The sequence below is a fragment of the Hibiscus syriacus genome, unplaced genomic scaffold (assembly GCF_006381635.1).
Source record: "Hibiscus syriacus cultivar Baekdansim isolate YM2019G1 unplaced genomic scaffold, ASM638163v2 tig00110502_pilon, whole genome shotgun sequence".
Classification (NCBI taxonomy): Eukaryota; Viridiplantae; Streptophyta; class Magnoliopsida; order Malvales; family Malvaceae; genus Hibiscus; species Hibiscus syriacus.
The window spans coordinates 354,542-374,859 of NW_024062763.1; the positions used below are offsets into that span (position 1 = coordinate 354,542).

General features: G+C 32.7%; 1 protein-coding gene across 1 annotated transcript; it reads right to left on the reverse strand.

Annotated features, from left to right (window-relative positions):
• Positions 1-1,556: 1,556 nt before the first annotated feature.
• Positions 1,557-18,697, reverse strand: LOC120129524 (organelle RRM domain-containing protein 1, chloroplastic-like). The gene is made up of 10 exons (XM_039146995.1): positions 18,632-18,697; positions 4,535-4,606; positions 3,587-4,040; positions 3,305-3,497; positions 3,121-3,218; positions 2,970-3,035; positions 2,434-2,523; positions 2,092-2,160; positions 1,903-2,009; positions 1,557-1,780 (listed from the first exon to the last, which is right to left on the reverse strand). The coding sequence occupies exons 1-10, from the start codon at positions 18,695-18,697 to the stop codon at positions 1,691-1,693; spliced, it is 1,305 nt and encodes a 434-aa protein (XP_039002926.1). The 3' UTR covers positions 1,557-1,690.
• Between the last annotated feature and the right edge of the window lie 1,621 nt (positions 18,698-20,318).

The window sequence follows — 20,318 nt, forward strand, 5'->3', positions numbered from 1 at the left end:
AGAATCACATAAATTGTAATATTAATTTATATGTTAATTATAAGTTAATCTAGTGAGATAATATATTAAAAGTTTTAAATAATGTTTAAAATTTTAATGAATAAAATAAATCGAATTACCAATGGAGATTGATTTAAGCGGTAAACAGTTTGATATCGCTTAAATAATATCTCATGTTCGAATCCTTTGTACTCAGAAAATTCCTATTGGGAGACTCACCCACCAAAGCCAAATGTGTGACCCGGGTCAGTCCATATTAGTCGAGACGAAACCTTAAAACTAAAGGACAAAAAAAAAGAGTAAATCGAATTAAAAATTATATATTTAATATTTTATTCAGATTAATTAATTATTTAATAAGATACTTTTAATTATACCAAAACTAAATAAATATAATTTGTGTACTGCCTAAAAAATATGTGAAGAGTGGGTGCTAATACTCCTCAATTTATCACGTTTTTTCAAATCTGACACTGTTTTGTCTGTAACGCCATTATATGGGTCTATATACTATGACCAAATATCGGATCTTATATTTAATATTTAGGGTAAACTATACATTTAGCACTTAAACTATCAGTTTTAATCCATTTTAATGCCCAAATTTTTAATTTTTTTCAAAATCATACCTAACATTTAGTTTTTGTTTCATTTTATTACCCGCCATTGAAAATTTAATACGTTTAGTACCTAAATTATCAGTTTTGGTCCTTTTTAGCCTTAACACCCAACACTCATGACCAAGGAAAAGAAATAACCATACTTTGAGCATAATGAAAGCATTGAAGTTTTTTTTGACAACCAGACAACTATTGCAGTCTCAAACGATCGTGTTCCATGGGGAGACCTAACATTTCAACATCAAGCTCTATTTCTCGAGAAAAGTACAACACGATAAAGAGAACTCACTTTGGTTCATTGCAGGACTGAGTATCAGTTAGCAGGCCTGTTTGCAAACCTCCTCCAGCCAGCAAGATCGAGCATCTACGCCAAAGAATTGGTGCCTGCAATCCTTAAAGCAAAGCAAGGAGTGTTAAATATTTGAACATCCCTGTTAAATATTTGAACATCCCTATCATTTGTTGTCTTCCCATGGAACAATTGGAGTCCGTGGTCCCTGGATGTTGCTGAATCAATACATATAATGCATGTCCATATCATTTGTTTGAGTTGCGATTGAAGGGATATGTAGCGGTGAACGATTGAAGATAATCGGTGGAAGGAAAGGAAAATGGTTCATCTCATTCCAAATTACAACTATAATTTAAGAAAAGGAAAATCGTGAATAGATATTGATCATCTTCAGTTTTTCTAGCATTGGATGAGTAATAACTCAAAAGGATTTGAATAAATTCTTACTTGGAACAAGACAAATGCTAAACTCGGACGAGTAGTTGATTGCATTTCTAGAATTTCGGATTAATATTTTAACAAATCGACAGTTGAATTCAGTAATACAATTGCTACAACATACAATGCTATTTTCATGAAACGGACTAATTTGGTTCCCTATACACACCCCAAAGCATGCTGTCATAGCTCAGATAGCAATCCTAAATGAATTGGAACAAAAGATAGGCATATATGTGTATAGTTTCTAGTAATTTTGATGTACCAAATTCTGGCAGTCCTGCAAAATTGTCGTCGATGCTGAAAAGGGGCATTTGCTTCAACTTTCTTTTCTTTCTGGTCAGACTGTCGTTCTTGGTCGACCTTTGCTGAAGCTGTGCGGTGGTTTAGTCTTGGCAACATCGACAACTATCATCCACCCATTAATGATCTACAAAAGCAAACAAGAAAGCATTAAACCTCTCTCTAGCTTGATTTATATTTACAGGTCGTAAGCCAGAAATGATGGTGTAGAAAGTCCGCAAATAAAAACGGCTGCTCTCAATCGTATACCTTGCCATTCATCTCCTTAAGTGCAGCACTCGCGGCCTCCTCTGTGTTGTATTCCACAAATGCATACCCTTTAGATCTTTTAGAGATCTTGTCCGTTATGATTTTAACTGTTGAGAACAGAAGAATCATTAGCAAGTAAATCTACATTTTGTTTGCATGAAACTTTATCCATGAAACATGCAAAGATACCTTCAACAAGCTCACCGAAACCTTCAAAATGTGAACGCAATGTCTTCTCAGATGTGTAAAATGACAGGCCTGTTCGAGAAGTACAGCAGATCACAAAGACCGTAAATTAGCAAATAAGAAAAGGTACAAAAACAAATCCACAGTGCCTCAAAGTTTTGGACCCCATTAAAGAATATGAAAAGACTAGGGTAGGCAATGATGCAACAAACAGATGGTGCAACAAAACTTCTCCTTTTTATATGATCCAAAACACCATATCAACAAGTAAAACAAATACCATGAAACAAAGACAATGTCTGTGTAAGTGAAAGATTATAAAATAAGATTTGCAGCAGTAATTACCTGTTATGAAAAGTTTCTTAGTTCTTATGGAGGTTGTTTCACTAGCTTCTGAAGCCTCTGGCAGACTCGTAGAATTTTGCGAAGTACTACCTGGAAATTGCGAATTGTTAGTCTGTATTGCAAGGAAAGAAGGATAAAAGAAACAGATACATTGATAATCATATATGTTGGATCAAATAAGAACAAAATGTTGAATGTTAATAATGAGGGAAAAATAATCCTAAGATAACAAAAGCTAAGAGGGAAAAAAATACAAACCAAATTTTAAATTGTGATAATGAGAACCGATTATCTTACTTGCAGGGAAAACATTATATGATATTATATATCATCATCTGATATATGAAGGTAGGCATTTCCTTCAAACTAAAAGATCATTTATCCAACTAGTCACGCACACAAATTTTATCTACATTTCCTGTTTGTGACCTTTGAATTCATATACCCTTCCTGAATTCTTGCCAAGCGGACAAGTCAAAGACCGAAACTAATACGAAATAGAAACGCGATAAAATTATGTAAGACAAGAGAGAAACCTCCATAGTCTTTGTTCTCCGACACAAAATTCCTATCTAGCTCAACAGATAAAACTCCAGGCACGCCTGTGATAAAAGGAAGAAGCATTAATCCCAAAACTTCAAACACAATTTGAACTTACAAATACATATTCAAAGCGCATATACAGACCGGCTAGTTCGTTCGCGCATTCTTCGCCGAGTTCACAACAGAAACCAAACTGGGATTGCCAAGATACATGGTATATGCACATTTGAGCATCCATCTCACTGCAACAATCATTTCACTCCAAAAATGAACAAAACTTGTGATGGAAAACCGGATTTCTTTCATGCATAGTGAACAAAATACTTACTTTCCCAACACTTTGGTGAGTATTTGTGTATAATAATCAACCATTTGTGCCTTTGTGACAACCCCAATTCCAGGCTTATCCATTCGAACAAGCCAGTGTTTGGTGTTCCCAGCAGGAAACAACTGTGAATTGTAATCTTTTTGCTTAGAATTGTAATCTGGGTCTGGCTTAACCAATAAAACCTCAGGTAAACCTACAAATGAAGAGATGAAAAATCCAAAAATAAGCAGAGATAAAGGAGGGGGGGGGGAACCAACGTGAAAAAAGGAAGAAAACACTGACGAGCAAGTTCACGGGAGGCTTGTTCGTCAATATGGCAGCAAAACCCAAAGTGGGTATCACAAGAAGCGTCGTATATACACATCTGAGCATCTTTTTTGGACCCCAAAACTGTTTCAAGAGTGTTGACGTAGTAATCAATGATTTGGGGCTTGGATTTGACACCTTCTGGGGGCTTAGCCATTAGCACCATCCAGTGGCCGTCATTAATCCTTCTTCTTCTTGTTGTTGAAGAAGAAGAGGAAGAAGAAGAAACAGAGGAAGAAGCTGTTATTGGAGTTTTAGATGAAGAAATACAAGAATTGGATAAGGAAAGGTTGAAGTGGCTATGTACGCCAATGGGAAATCTGGTTTTAGCTATTTGGGGCAATGGTTTGTGAGATTTGTTGGGGCTAAGAGAAATGGTGGGGAGTGTCAAAGAGCTTCCATGGACATAGCTCTGATCGCTTCTCCTCGCCTTGTTGAATGCTTATAGCTTCGAGCTTATCAGCTTCTTCTGAGCTTTTGCTGGGTTGGGCCACGTTCGCCATTCTGCAGGAGAAAACAAATAGGGTAAACTACAACTTTAGTGCCCTACTTATCACTTTTATTCTGTTTTGGTCATTATATTTTGGTTTCATTTTGATTACTCATTATTAAAAAATTAACATAACTGATGATATGGAAGCATTTTTTTATTTCTTTCAATGATGATGGTGTAACATCCTAAACCCTATTAAGCCTAAAGTATTACACTAGGCTACTGAGGTAACCCTGATTTTCAAAAGTCTATTCATTTTCCTTTCAAACATATTGAATATTATCATAAATAAAAAATAATTAACTGTTAAAAAAAGCATTTTATAAAATATAGATCCATGGCACATAATTAAAATAAAATAATACATCTTGTAGTTTACAACTCAAATACATACGTAAGATTCTATGAATACATATGCCCACTAAAACTACAGTACAGTACTCTGACGGAGATGCTGGGAATCCTGCTACAATGTTGCTCCACGAACTACCCAAGCTAAAGACCTGCCAATGGAAAACATCCGAAGGTTAAGGTTACGAATCCCAACAGTATAATCACTAATCTAGATCAGCATAAGAATTTCATAAACTTAAGCATGCTAAAGACATAGTACTAAGCAGTAGGTACATGCAAGATCTAGATCAAGCGCTACCTACTTAGGGTTTAACAGTTTTATCGCTATAGTTTGTGTCTCATGCTTCCCTTAGTCTTCTACTAAGAGCCTCGCCATGAGTATACAAATATTAGGTCTTTAATAGTAATACTAAACGGTGACAGAATGCAATAAGCATGATACTTATCCAAACACAATATATATATATATATATATATATTGTCATTGCCATCAATTTATGGAAGTGCCTTAGCACTGGTATTAAAGTGTCTCAGTACTGATATGGAAGTGCGTTCGCACTGATACTAAAGTGCCTTAGCATTGTAGGCATATATATGGATATTTCACATACATATACTTTAGACAATCTTCATTCATACATGTAGCTCGGGTGTCCTTATCGTTTTTCGAGCGGCAAACAAAGGCATAAGTCTTATAGAATCTTACCTCATAAGGTTCATATGTTTATCACACGTATAGTATTATTATCTCCTTGTTATCTTTTCATTTACAATATAAGTAGGTGAGAACGTTCCCTCACTTACTAGTATTTCGATTGTTCTCTCTCTTAGAACGTTATGCAAAACCTTAACAATATTTTAGTGTCTTAGGCCCTTAAGGCAATTCATAATCATTATTACCCATGCATACATAAGGCCCAAAGGCCACACAACAATGAAATCACTAACCTACTCCTCACGAGTGTTTGAGCCTCTCGCCCTAATTAGCTCATGAAATGCCTCTCGCACTAATAATGCCCTACTAGGGCAACTAAGGTAATCTAGCTATAGCTTAGCATAACTGGACTCACTAAAGTGAAGTCATCCTCTCACTAGTTGCTATCTCGCTCGTTCTCTTAGATAAAACATTATGCGAAGATTTATTAGTTTGTTACTGTTGTTATTTACTAAGGAGCTCTATCATGGTCGTTCGTTCCTTAAGGACGCTTTTAGTCACCTTGACTAAAGAGAAGTCTCTATGGTTTTCGTGATTCACTGATGATTACTAAGTTTATTGTTTATTAACTGTGGAACTAGCTAGCTAGAGATATGGCTCAGGTTTATTTCCGAGTAGCAATACTTTATTCGATCTTATCATACTCTCATTCATAACCTCTTGAACTGAAAAGATGATAACTCCGTAAAAATATTGTGTTTTATGTCTTTTAGATCACTGTCAACTGTTTTTTTATTCACTTAATGGGTATGTGTAATACCCCTAACCCGTACCCGACCCGGATACGAGTCCAAGGTGTCACATTGACTTTTCAAACTTTGACTCTTGACAAAATTCAAAGAAAATTTAAAGCTTTCATTAAAGTAAAAGCAGTTTAGTTACATAATTTGACCACAATAACCAAAATCGATCAGAGCATATTTAACTCAATCAATTAGTACATGCCAACTATATTCAAAATAACAAAAATCATTTAACTCATCTATTTTCTAATATGAAATCTTGTAAGGGAGATGTTGACCTGTATTGCTCCTCACAGTTTCTATATTCACTTTCTGTAACCTGCGTGTGAAACACTCACACGCTAAGTCGATGACTTAGTGAAGCATAAAGAAAACACATCTAATGGAATTCATACCCACTAATCATGCATGACTGTTTTATGCTATTAAATTATACAACTCATTTACATATACATTAACATATATTCATGTATATTATGTAACAGATACCATAACCCCCTATCACACATATATCATATTATGCAATTCATATCACACATCATATACATATATCACATACATTGTTCTCATATCACCAACCTATTTATCCTTACTAATTCCCTTGTCACTACTTCAATTCCGTCATATGAGCATATAATGAATATAAACATATTAAATATATTTTAATATGCCACAATACGTTACTAATTTCTATAATCATATAATACATAAATGCATAGCATCTCATATCACCATGATATATATGCACTTATACCATATCACAAGAAATACACATATCATTATATCAAATTATGTTCTCTTTTCAAAGCCCATGTACACATGTGAGAACTATAGATATGTGAGTTTATAGAGGTTGTGCACTATACTGTCACTACAGCTCGTATAATTACACCGAAGTGCCACGTAGAATTGCACATGAGTGCCGCGTAGAATTGCACTGTAGTGCCATATAATAATGTCCATAAGGACCACATATCATTCCTTAAGAATCATATACATATACTAGGGATCAAGTATGTGTCTCACCAGACTTCACACATATTCCAAAGAATACATATATGTCCCGAAGAACCACATATCATTCCTTAAGAATCATATACATATGCCAAGGATCAAGTATGTGTCTCACCAGACTTCACACATGTTCCAAAGAATACATATATGTCCCGAAGGACCGCGTAGACCCTCGACTCTTGGCATGCCAACTATACCCCTAGCTCTCATGACACATAACATGGGCATTAATATTTATGTTAACATACATTCACATATACACATAGTCATGTAGTTCTTTCACATAGCTCATCGTCATATAAATCACATATCCCATATACATATAAACACATGGTTCACTTACGCGTAGAACATTTCCATATAATCGCATAGTCATATAATATTTCATATAACATATATTTTCTCTTTCATATATCTCATATCATGTATCATATCTTGTGATCATATAATCATGTTACTTATAATCAATAACTTCTACTCATAGGGTTCAACATCATTAAACTTAGTTCACTTTTTCATATTATCATACATTATATACTCTTATATGTCCCATCAATAACCTATAAACTTACTCATATTCTCATATATACTATTTTAATATAATTTGTGTAGTAATATTCTATAATTGTATCATATAATGATTTTACCCAAGTACTCCTTTATAAAGTTTATATTACAGGTTCAATTAGTATCATTCTATCCTATAAATAATTTCCACTTATTTATATCATTTCCCTTTTTACTCACATAAACCATCTATTTATTTAGTTCAATTTCTCATAACTTCCACAATACTCTTTAATAAACTTTGTAGCTCTTCACATTAATACATAAACCATAGTTTCCTTTAATTTATCAATCTTCCCTATATAACTTATGTATCCTTATTTATGCCCTCGAATTTATACTATTCTCTTAGAGTCTCCTAACATTTCTCGTATAATCACTTATACCATATCATATGACTTATACTTGATTATCTTATTCTCTCATGTTCATTTCATTTCTTATGACTCTATCATATACTTATTCCATGTTCTTCCATTATTACATAATAAAGTTTTACATAAATCATATAGCATATACAAAGCATATCATTATCTTTAGTCATGCATACATACAATCAATGTAATACATATAATCACATATAGTTATAACCAACACATAATCATGTCTATGACTTCATGCATATTACTCTAGGAAATAGACTCATCGCAAGTCTTATTTCCATTAAACACTACATGTCACTAGTATGCACTCACCTTGGCCTCACTAGTCAATTCCAATCTCTTATCTTTCCCTTGATCGATCTTACTTGCCAAATGTTCCGGAATTGCTTTACACGCAGAATCTACATAAATGTACATTTTGAGGCAATCATTAGATACCTACACCTTGTAATTGGATACTAGCAACTTAAACGAACTTATTAAACCCATATTCACAATTTTTCTTTAGGGGGAATCGGTTCCCTCCTGTGGGGGAATCGGTTCCCTCCTGTGGGGGAATCGGTTCCCCTATGAGATTCTGGAATTTCTGGTTCGTTTGAGGGGGTATCGATTCCCCTTGAATAAGTACCGATTCTCCTAGCCCAGAAATCATATTTTCAACACGAAATTTACTTCATTTCATCTTAAACACTTCATATTTCAACCTCTTTTATATACTAAACTCAAACACATACTTAAGCCATTTGTACTCATTTAACCCATCTTAATTCTCAAAATCCTCTCCTCTTAATGAAATTCAATAATTATACTCAAATTTCAACATGTTCTAAATTCCTTTCTATTACTCCAAATCTCTTAATTCAACTATTGACAAGTCAAATTCAACTTAAAATTCAACTTATCAACTTTATTTCAGATTTCATTCAAAAACTCAAAATCTTTAATCTCTCCTAATTCCACCATCCTTGCTTTTAAAATGATTTAAGCTTTCCTTAAGCTTAATTATCATCCAATAATCTAACCAAATCCTAAATTCAGCTAAATATCAACTAACAAGAGATCTTACCTTTGCTTATGGCTTCACGGTGGAAAAGAAGAGAATGAAGAAGAGAATTCTGGAACTCTCTCATTTTCCCACGTTTATAATACTCAAAAAGGAAGATAAAAATCTTTCCCATGAAAAGACCATTTTGCCCCTTTAGTTCATCCATCTTTGCTATTTAATCGAATATGAAAATTCTTTACTTAAATCCCAAGACTTTTAAATTTCATTTCTAAATTGAACACAAAACTTTCAAAATTTGCAATTTAGTCACTGACACTGATTTGGGATGTTACAAATCTTCCCTCCTTTAAAGTAAATTAGTCCTCGATTTTCACTGCATGCCTTATAATATCACGTCTTCTAATATTTTCATGTTGCTTCCCTTAATATTTCCTGCCACCGCTACAACCTACCATTTTCCCATACTCAATTCTTCATATACGTCCACATCTTATAAGTCCATATAATATTATTCATTATATAGATAGCAACCCCAAATCCTTAATCCTCACTATTATGGATCAATTGATCTTTTCCATCATTTCTATGTGTTTGCACATAAATAAAGCTTTTGCTCATTTCTTAATTCTTGTAAGTATTATACACACAATCTTTTCATATAACCCTTACGTATTTGTTCAAAGAATAATCACCCATTCTCGTTCTTCTAATAATTGAAAATTGTATTATTTCAATATCAACTTATAACTTATATCTCAATATACCTCTTGTCTTACTTGATCGTTTAACCTCCATCTTTGTCTTTTCCTATCCCTTTATTCTTTCATTCCTTCCAACATCACAATCTCCTTATAACATAGATCACATCTTTTCTTCAGGCTCTCATACTCTTTTCATATCGTTTATACTTATCCCTGATTACTAATCTTCATCGCATCTTCATAACTTTGATAATTTGCTTTACTTATACAGAACCTCATTCTTTACCATCTCTTGTACTTGTATTTCTTCCTCAAAGCTCCTTTTAAACACACCAATACTTATTTCCTTGCCTACATCATATATGATCAAAACCATATCCAAATCCACATCATACTTGATTAACTAACTTTATATTTTCTTCAAATCTTAGAACTTTATTATCCATACTATTACAATTAATCAGTCACAACTTTTCCAATTTAGGGCATAAGCCCTAATCAGACTAATCATATTCATCTTCTCAGTTGAAATCCAATCAGTGCAATTTACTCACTTATCCAGCCCACATCCTTATTCGTATACAATATTATTCTCTTGTTTCCTCTATTACCTTACATTTCTGTGATCAAATACATAATCGTGTCTCAATTCACACCCTACTTAATTAATTTACCCTGACATCATCTTCTAATCCTTACCTTTGATACACTACCATCACATAATTCTGTTAGTCACCACCAATTATTCCAATCTAAAGCATAAACCTTCATCGAACCATTCATCATTCATTCCAGTCGGAATTATCTCAGCAATAGTTTACTTAACTTATCAAATCCACATTATTAGGATCCAAATATACAACTGTATCCAGATCCACCTCATCTTTGGTTTTTCTGTTCTGACAATATCTCAAAATCTTATAATTCACATATATTTTCCATCACATAATCTGGTTAGCCAACGCTAACTCTTTTCATCTAGAATGCAAACCCTTATTATAGCCACACTCTTGCTTATACACATATTATCCCTCTGTCTTAAATTCATAAACTTATCTCCATATCTTATACATTTGTCACTGATGCATCTATTCTTGAATTCTTATACAAATACTCACACATCCTTTGATCTTTTTAACAATCTTATAGTGACACTTGTTCACCATATTCTATCTTATCCACATAATAACAAAACTACTCAATATCGTGTTTCCGATTCAAAACAATGAAAACTTTCTATCATTATTCAGATATGATTTCAGCTTTATGAAATCAACTTTTGATCTTACTAGGCATTTCCTGAGGTGTCCGCTATTCATCCTGCCTGGCCAGAGTAGATGAATAGCTATAACAATCAGGAATATCATCTTTCCCTTTATTTCAGAATTATCACGATCAGATTTCTACTATATTAAACTAATTTTATTCTATTAGCAACACAACACACTCCTTACACTATCAGATCCGAAATTTTCACTCTATGATGGCATGTACACATTTTATGACACTTTGGACTTCGGTTTATGCCGAGAATCGGCTAAACCTTAGTTCTGATACCATTAAATGTAACACCCCCAACCCGTACCCAACCCGGATACGAGTCCGAGGTGTCACATTGACTTTTCAAACTTTGACTCTTGACAAAATTCAAAGAAAATTTAAAGCTTTCATTAAAGTAAAAGCAGTTTAGTTACATAATTTGACCACAATAACCAAAATCGATCAGAGCATATCTAACTCAATCAATTAGTACATGCCAACTATATTCAAAATAACAAAAATCATTTAACTCATCTATTTTCTGATCTGAAATCTTGTAAGGGAGATGCTGACCTGTATTGCTCCTCACAGCTTCTATATTCACTTTCGTAACCTGCGTGTGAAACACTCACACGCTAAGTCGATGACTTAGTGAGGCATAAAATAAAAAATCTAATGGAATTCATACCATTAATCATGCATGACTGTTTTATGCTATCAAATTATACAACTCATTTACATATACATCAACATATATTCATGTATATTATGTAACAGATACCATAACCCCTATCACACATATATCATATCATGCAATTCATATCACACATCATATACATATATCACATACATTGTTCTCATATCACCAACCTGTTTATCCTTATTAATTCCCTTGTCATTACTTCAATTCCGTTATATGAGCATATAATGAATATAAACATATTATATATATTTTAATATGCCACAATACATTACTAATTTCTATAATCATATAATACATAAACGCATAGCATCTCATATCACCATGACATATATGCACTTTCTACCATATCACGAGAATACACATATCATTATATCAAATTATGTTATCTTTTCAAAGCCCATGTACACATGTGAGAACTATAGATATGTGAGTCTATAGAGGTTGTGCACTATGCTGTCACCACAGCTCGTATAATTGCACCGAAGTGCCACGTAGAATTGCACCGGAGTGTCGCGTAGAATTGCACTGTAGTGCCATATAATAATGTCCTAAGGACCACATATCACTCCTTAAGAATCATATACATATACTAGGATCAAGTATGTGTCTCAACAGACTTCACACATGTTCCAAAGAATACATATATGTCCCGAAGAACCACATATCATTCCTTAAGAATCATACATATGCCAAGGATCAAGTATGTGTCTCACCAGACTTCATACATGTTCCAAAGATACATATATGTCCCGAAGGACCGCGTAGACCCTCGACTCTTGGCATGCCAACTATACCCCAGCTCTCATGACATAACATGGGCATTAATATTTTGTTAACATACATTCACATATACACATAGTCATGCAGTTCTTTCACATAGCTCATCGTCATATAAAATCATAATCCATATACATAACACATGGTTCACTTACGCGTAGAACATTTCCATATATCGCATAGTCATAATATTCATATAACATATATTTTTCTCTTTCATATATCTCATATCATGTATCATATCTTGTGATCATATAATCATGTTACTTATAATAACATAACTTTACTCATAGGGTTCAACATCATTAAACTTAGTTCACTTTTTCATATTATCATACATTTATACTCTTATATGTCCCATCAATAACCAATAACTTACTCATATTCTCATATATATATTTAATATAATTGTGTAGTAATATTCTATAATTGTATCATATAATGATTTTACCCAAGTACTCCTTTATAAGTTTATATTACAGGTTCAATTAGTATCATCTATCCTATAAAATAATTCCACTTATTTTATATCATTTTCCCTTTTACTCACATAAAACCATCTATTTATTTAGTTCAATTTCTCATAACTTCCACAATTCTCTTTAATAAACTTGTAGCTCTTCACTTAATACATAAACCATAGTTTCCTTTAATTTATCAATCTTCCCTATATAACTTATGTATCCTTATTTGCCCTCGAATTTATACTATTCTCTTAAGTCTCCTAACATTTCTATATAATCACTTATAACCATATCATAGACTTATACTTGATTATCTTATTCTCTCATGTTCATTTCATTTCTTAGACTCTATCATATACTTATTCCATGTTTCTTCCATTATACATAATAAAGTTTTACATAAATCATATAGCATATACAAAGCATCATTATCTTTAGTCATGCATACATACAATCAATGTAATACATATAATCACATATAGTTATAACCAACACATAATCATGTCTATGACTTCATGCATATTACTCTAGGAAATAGACTGATCGCAAGTCTTATTTCCATTAAACACTACATGTCACTAGTATGCACTCACCTTGGCCTCACTAGTCAATTCCAATCTCTTATCTTTCCCTTGATCGATCTTACTTGCCAAATGTTCCGGAATTGCTTTACGCAGAATCTATAAATGTACATTTTAAGGCAATCATTAGATACCTACATCTTGTAATTGGATACTAGCAACTTAAACGAACTTATTAAACCCATATTCACAATTTTCCTTTAGGGGGAATCGGTTCCCTCCTGCGGGGGAATCGGTTCCCCTATGAGATTCTGGAATTTCTGGTTCGTTTGAGGGGGTATTGATTCCTGAATGGTACCGATTCCCCTAGCCCAGAAATCATATTTTCAACACGAAATTTACTTCATTTTATCTTAAACACTTCATATTTCAACCTCTTTATATACTAAACTCAAACACCATACTTAAGCCCATTTGTACTCATTTAGCCCATCTTAATTCTCAAAATCCTCTCCTCTTAATGAAATTCAATAATTATACTCAAATTTCAACATGTTCTAAATTCCTTTCTATCACTCCAAATCTCTTAATTCAACTATTGACAAGTCAAATTCAACTTAAAATTCAACTTATCAACTTTATTTCATGATTTCATTCAAAAACTTAAAATCTTTAATCTCTCCTAATTCCACCATCCTTTGCTTTAAGATGATTTAAGCTTTCCTTAAGCTTAATTATCATCCAATAATCATAACCAAATCCTAAATTCAGCTAAATATCAACTAACAAGAGATCTTACCTTTGCTTATGGCTTCATGGTGGAAAAGAAGAGAATGAAGAAGAGAAGTCCGGAACTCTCTCATTTTCCCACGTTTATAATACTCAAAAAGGGAAGATAAAAATCTTTCCCATGAAAAGACCATTTTGCCCCTTTAGTTCATCCATCTTTTCTATTTAATCGAATATGAAAATTCTTTACTTAAATCCCAAGACTTTTAAATTTCATTTCTAAATTGAACACAAAACTTTCAAAATTTGCAATTTAGTCACTGACCCTGATTTGGGATGTTACAGTATGAAATCGAGGGTATTTAGGGAATTTCTAAGGGTATTAAACCCTTGAAATTCCCACTATAAATACCCCATTATATCTCTTCATAAAGGGATCGAAGAGAGGAGAATATACCTTGAAAAGAGGCTAGAAGTAAGTGGCGACAGTAACTCACTTTTTCTACCGTCCCCACTCGACCGTCCTTGGTGCCCTGGCCGCTAGAGCATTCATGGTGGTGGTCTAAATGTCACGTCAAAGCTATGTTTTGGGAGTTTTCTTTTTTATGTTCTTCGTTTTCATATCTTTTAAGGGTTTGTACTTAAAGACTAAATTTTGGGATGATATTTACCACACCATAAACTGTTTTATTTGGTGTTGGATGATGCTTTGATGATACTTTATTTTATTGTTAATGATGATGAAGTTTTTTATGCTAAGTGTTATTTTGTTCAGTATTTTAATCTTTTGCCTTGACACTGTAAGAGCTTTCGAGAGATTGCCATTTTTCTAGGAGTTGATACCTAATATCGAGAGAGTTAGGTTAGATCCAAGTGAACAAGGGACCTAATCCGGGATGGTGAGGTTTTAATATTCCTTAGAGATAAGGAGAGGGTTTTATTTGACTAAAAAGGGTAAATGCTTGAGTAAGATAGACTAAAAGCTACAGTTTACGCTAGGGAGTATTGTCATAGCAACAGTTTGACAAACCAAGGGTTATAGTTCATGTTGAGTAGTATTGTCGTAGCAAAAGTTCTAGGAACACTCTAGTAAAACATGTCAGGAATTATAGGCACAGTATAGTAAATCATCCTAGACATAGAATAGTTTCTTGGCATAACAAATTCAACCCAAGTGCTCCGTTAGAAGTCTGATTGTGTGAGGTTTTTCAGAATATATTAAACTCAACATTTTTATTTGCCTTGACAACTTTTATTAGTTTACCTTTGCATATTTTTATTACCTCGACCAAACTTTTGTTCACTTCACTTTATAATTTTTCTCGCCTCGACAACACTTTTTCATATGTTCATTGTCACACCCATAACCCGTATAATTATACCTATATAGATTATAGATGTCACCCGAATTTTAAAACCATTTTCTTTTCTAAAACGATTAAAAATTTACTTTCTTAAAATAATAATTGATATTATAAAAATATCATATCATATAATTTATATTTTGTTATAGCAAATTTAATTCAAAAGATTTTTTATGAACAGTGCATCGATGTGCTACAGTAACGTGAACATGCATCGATGCATCAAAACATCGAATTAATATTAGCATTGATGCACTACAGTAATTGCTACCGTAATGCTACAGTAATTTCAGCATTATACAAAACTCATAAAATTACCTTTTTGTTTCCAAATTTGTTTAACAAAACAAATAAAACATTTATAATTATATGTTACTAATAAAACTAACATTACAACTTAGGATGTCTTACTGATATTGAAATATACTTCTCGATCTTTGATGACGCTTTAAACTCTTTATTCCATTACTGACTTTTTACCTACGCGTGAAAATCATCACACGCTAAGTATATACTTAGTGAGGCAATTAAAATAATAAACAATACAATTCATGCATGCTTTTCAATGTCAAATTCAAATTTCCATAAAATCATTTTATTTGCATAACAAATATTTTACCATTATTAACCATAAGCTCGTAAGCTTTTTACCAAAATTTACCATTGTACCTAAGCTCGTAAGCTTATTTTACCAATACTTACCATTATTCCATAAGCCCATAAGCTTATTTTACCCATATACTTTCCATTATTCCATAAGCTCGTAAGCTTATTTGCATGCTTACCATTTATTAAGCAATAAACCATAAATCATAGCCTATAGCCCAATATACAACCCTGAGGACCCTGGGTATACGAGTAAAATACCTGCACCGTAGTGCTAAACCTGCACCGTAGTGGTAAACCTACACTAAGCTTACGCCATAGTGCTAATCCGGATAATACACATAAGGTCGTGCCCACCACCTACACTAAGCTTACCTATAGTGCTAATCCAGACATAAACCTGCACTTAGTGTCCTCACACACTATAGTGCTAATATAAACATGCACTGCTATACTCTATGGCATGCCAACTATACCTGTCCCTCAATGACTTACTTTGGGCATATAGTCTATTTTATTTGATCCATCCATGGCAAAGTATCATCAATATTTAAAATTGGGCAGTTCATACCCGAAAACATTCATGGTAAAATCATATTTTTCATGATCAATGCATTTTGATTTCATACCATGACATTTCAATGTCATGTCAAAGTTATAAAAATGACATATATCATGATGATATAAACAAGGTCGACTTATCGCAAGTCTTCCTAATGATGTATAAAACATCCATGTATAATTTCATGCATGTATTGCACTCACCTTGACACTTTATGTCTTTCAAAATATATGAGCCTCACTATTGTCCACCATAAGCCCTTTTATATTTGATTTGCTTCGATTACAAATAAATCACAATCTGTATAAATCATCATTCATAACGATTTCATATGTTAGTATTGTACTAACATAAACACATTCCAAAATAACTCTAAAATATACTTGAACTCATTTCTATCAAAATACTCATACTTAATCATTCCTATAACATTGGAACCAACTTTTCCAATTTACCCAAAATGGTCCTTCACCATTTTACCACTTAAATTCTTAATACTAATAATTCCAGCATAGTACACTCAATTATATAACACTTACACAACAACCCATCCATTTTCCATATTCAAACAACTCGCAATACCTTTAAAGAATCAATATTATGTATTGATATACACACTGGAATTCAATTCCGTTTCTTCCATTGAAAACTAGACTCGAATATGAATCTATCCATATAAATAACTCCTTCTAATTCATTCTGTAAAATTTATGGTGAATTTTCAAAGTTGATCAACAGAATCTGTTTTGCAGAATCTGCTGTCCGATTTTTCTGACCTTTCCTTGGTTAAAAATTCATATCTTTTTGTATACAGTATGAAATTGATTCTGTTTGTTTTAAAAAAACTAGATCGATATATGAACACAATATATAAAATAACTTCCAAATTAGTTTTATATAATTTCTGGTGAATTTTTGAACCTCCTGTCAGATTCAAATCCAAACTCTTTTCTTTAACTTCATTCTTATGTTCTTCATCAATTCTTACAATCAATCTTTAAAATCACTTAACTCTTCAAAACCCATAAAACACAAGAATCATCATCCCCTTCATCAACTCAAGATGAACTTGAACATGAACCCTATAATATTCATGTCAAATGTAAGAATTGAACGTAGAACATTTTTCCTAACCACACCGAGTCTAATTCTCAAGAAATAGCTTCAAAATTAAAACTAAAGATGTTTACCTTCTTGCTTGAAAGTGCCGGCCCTTGAGGAAGAAGAATGGAAATGCTCTTCCATGATTGATTTTAATGATAATTTAATCTATCACATGGCAATATATATTATGATAGCATTTTTTTTTATTCAATCCTATGAGAATTTCCATTTTGCCATTAATGAATTTCCATATTCACCATAAAATCAAGCCATCTGATCATTATCATATTAAAAAGTCAAATATAAATTAATTTGACTTTCATTTCCGAATATCCCTTGAATTTTCAAATTTGCATTTTAGTCACTAAATTCCACTGTTTCGGTCAAATCTAAAAATTTGCACATATCCATACCAAATTCTCTGATATGAAATATTAAAATAATATTCCAACCATTTATAACATCCTTCAAATTTTGTAAAATTCCAATTCGATCGGAATTACCGATTCCTTATCGGACTTTAACCCTTTCTTGTTTTTCTTTACTAAAATTCAAATTCCAAAAATATGTTTTCCATAAAAACTCCATTTTCAAGAGTAAACCATCTATTTATGGAATAAAATTCTTTTTAGGAAATTATCACTTAATTCCCTAAACTTTTTCCCAATTTTTTACTTTGACCATCAAAATTTCAAAATTTTCATTTTGGTCATATCCAAAATTTGAGGTATTACATTCATATCATTTGATATTGTTTTGTTTTTCTTTTTAGACAAGATTCTTAGGACTAACTAGTGATACATAGTTCTAGCTATAGCAAACATCAAGAATTCCCACCAATCCCTGTGGAGACGATAACTCACTTACTACTATATTACTTGCTTCAATTGTGTATACTTGCATAGATTTGCAGGCCACAAGACATACATTTACACGCGATCAAATGACGACTTACTTTTCCGGATTCACTGACATTCTCGAAGCTCTTGCTTTTCGCTACCACTGAATCTGACATACTCATCGTACTGATTAACGGATAACTCTTGTAACGATCCTCGGTCCCAACTATCCATATACATCCCTGATACTTCAAAGTATTAAGCTTAGTATGGATACATTTATCGTAACCTACTCCTATGAGTGTTTCTAGGTATGTTTAGTCATTTATGTCCCTCACAGACTAAGTCTTACTATTACGGATCGTACTTAGCTCTTATGGAGCTTAAACGGGTCAAATTTAACCATCCAAAGTGAGTAATATCGATACTCTACTTGCAGTATCGATACCCTATGGTCAAGTATTGATACCCCTATGAGTATTGATACCCCTATGAGTATTGATACCAAAAATGCATTCTGCTGTGAAAATGAGGCCTTAGTATCGATATTGTCACCCTGAGTATCGATACTACAGGAGCATAATCGATACTCCCCATGGCAGTATCGATATTCCTAGTCAAAATCCTCAAATTTTGCCCCAATTCATCTAGTATCGATAGTGTTCATCTAGTATCGATATTCGAACCCTTAAATGGTTATTTTAGGCTTGGGAAACACTTAAAACCCATCCTAAAAGCCATAGTTTGATTCCAAATCATTTACTGAAGTTTTAGAGAGTTAACTAAGGTCTCTAAGTGTCATAAAACACTTTATTAACACCAAAAATGTATTTTAATCTTAAAAATCATATTAAAACCCTAATATGATCAACTATACAAATCTTTGCAAATATTTGAAATTTATGAAAGCTTAATGCTCCAAAGGATTAGAAATACTCCACCTTGATGTTAGGATCTCGAAATGAAGCTCCTCGATTAGCCACAAACCCTTTTATTGATGTTTTAGATGAAAACCCCCATTTTTCTTTAGTTAGAATTAAATCAAAACTTTGATTCATTAAACTAAGGTTGCTAGATGAATTTAGGACGAAAATGAAGCATGAAATGGTTCAAAAGGCTCACCTTTAGCCTTTGCCTTAGAAGAGGAATAAGAACAAGTAAGAATGAAGAAATGAGGAGGAGGAGAAGATGAGTGAAATAAAGGGCTCATCTTTGTAAAATGGGGAAAATCACACTATAGGTCATTCCTCATCTTTTTAAATTCAAAAATCTCCTTTTGAATAAAGGGCTCATCTTTGTAAAAATGGGGAAAATCACACTATAGGTCATTCCTCATCTTTTTAAATTCAAAAATCTCCTTTTGATGACTAAATGGAAATTCAAAAATCTCCTTTTGATGACTAAATGGGCTAAATTCCAACTCTATTAAGTCCAACGAATTAAAAAATGAGATTAACAGGGTCTACTCACCTCTCGGATAAACCCGAAAATAGTAGACCGGAATTCAAGGTGTTACAAATGTGGCATGATTGTATGGTGACGAATCAACATCATGGTTAATTTTTTAACAACAGGTGAACAAATAAACCAAAAGTAAATTTTTTAAAAAATTAGTTAGATAACCAAAACAAAACAAAAAAGATAGTTAGGATACTAAACATGTAGTTTGCCCAAATAAATATTTCGCTTGTTTTAATTTTGGCTTATTATACAAATTGGTATTTGAATTTAGACAAAAATGTCAAATTGATACTAAATTTAAATAATGTTTATAAACTAGTATTTGATATTGATATGGTATTT

Bases quoted from the DNA above. Each gene is read 5' to 3' on its own strand.
- LOC120129524 (XM_039146995.1), bottom strand. From the start codon at position 18,697: ATGAGTATGTCAGATTCAGTGGTAGCGAAAAGCAAGAGCTTCGAGAAT. The intron at 4,607-18,631 runs GTAAGTCGTCAT...TTCCATTGGCAG, and splicing joins ATGTCAGTGAATCCGGAAAA to GTCTTTAGCTTGGGTAGTTC. The intron at 1,781-1,902 runs GTATACGATTGA...TTGCTTTTGTAG, and splicing joins TTAAGGAGATGAATGGCAAG to ATCATTAATGGGTGGATGAT.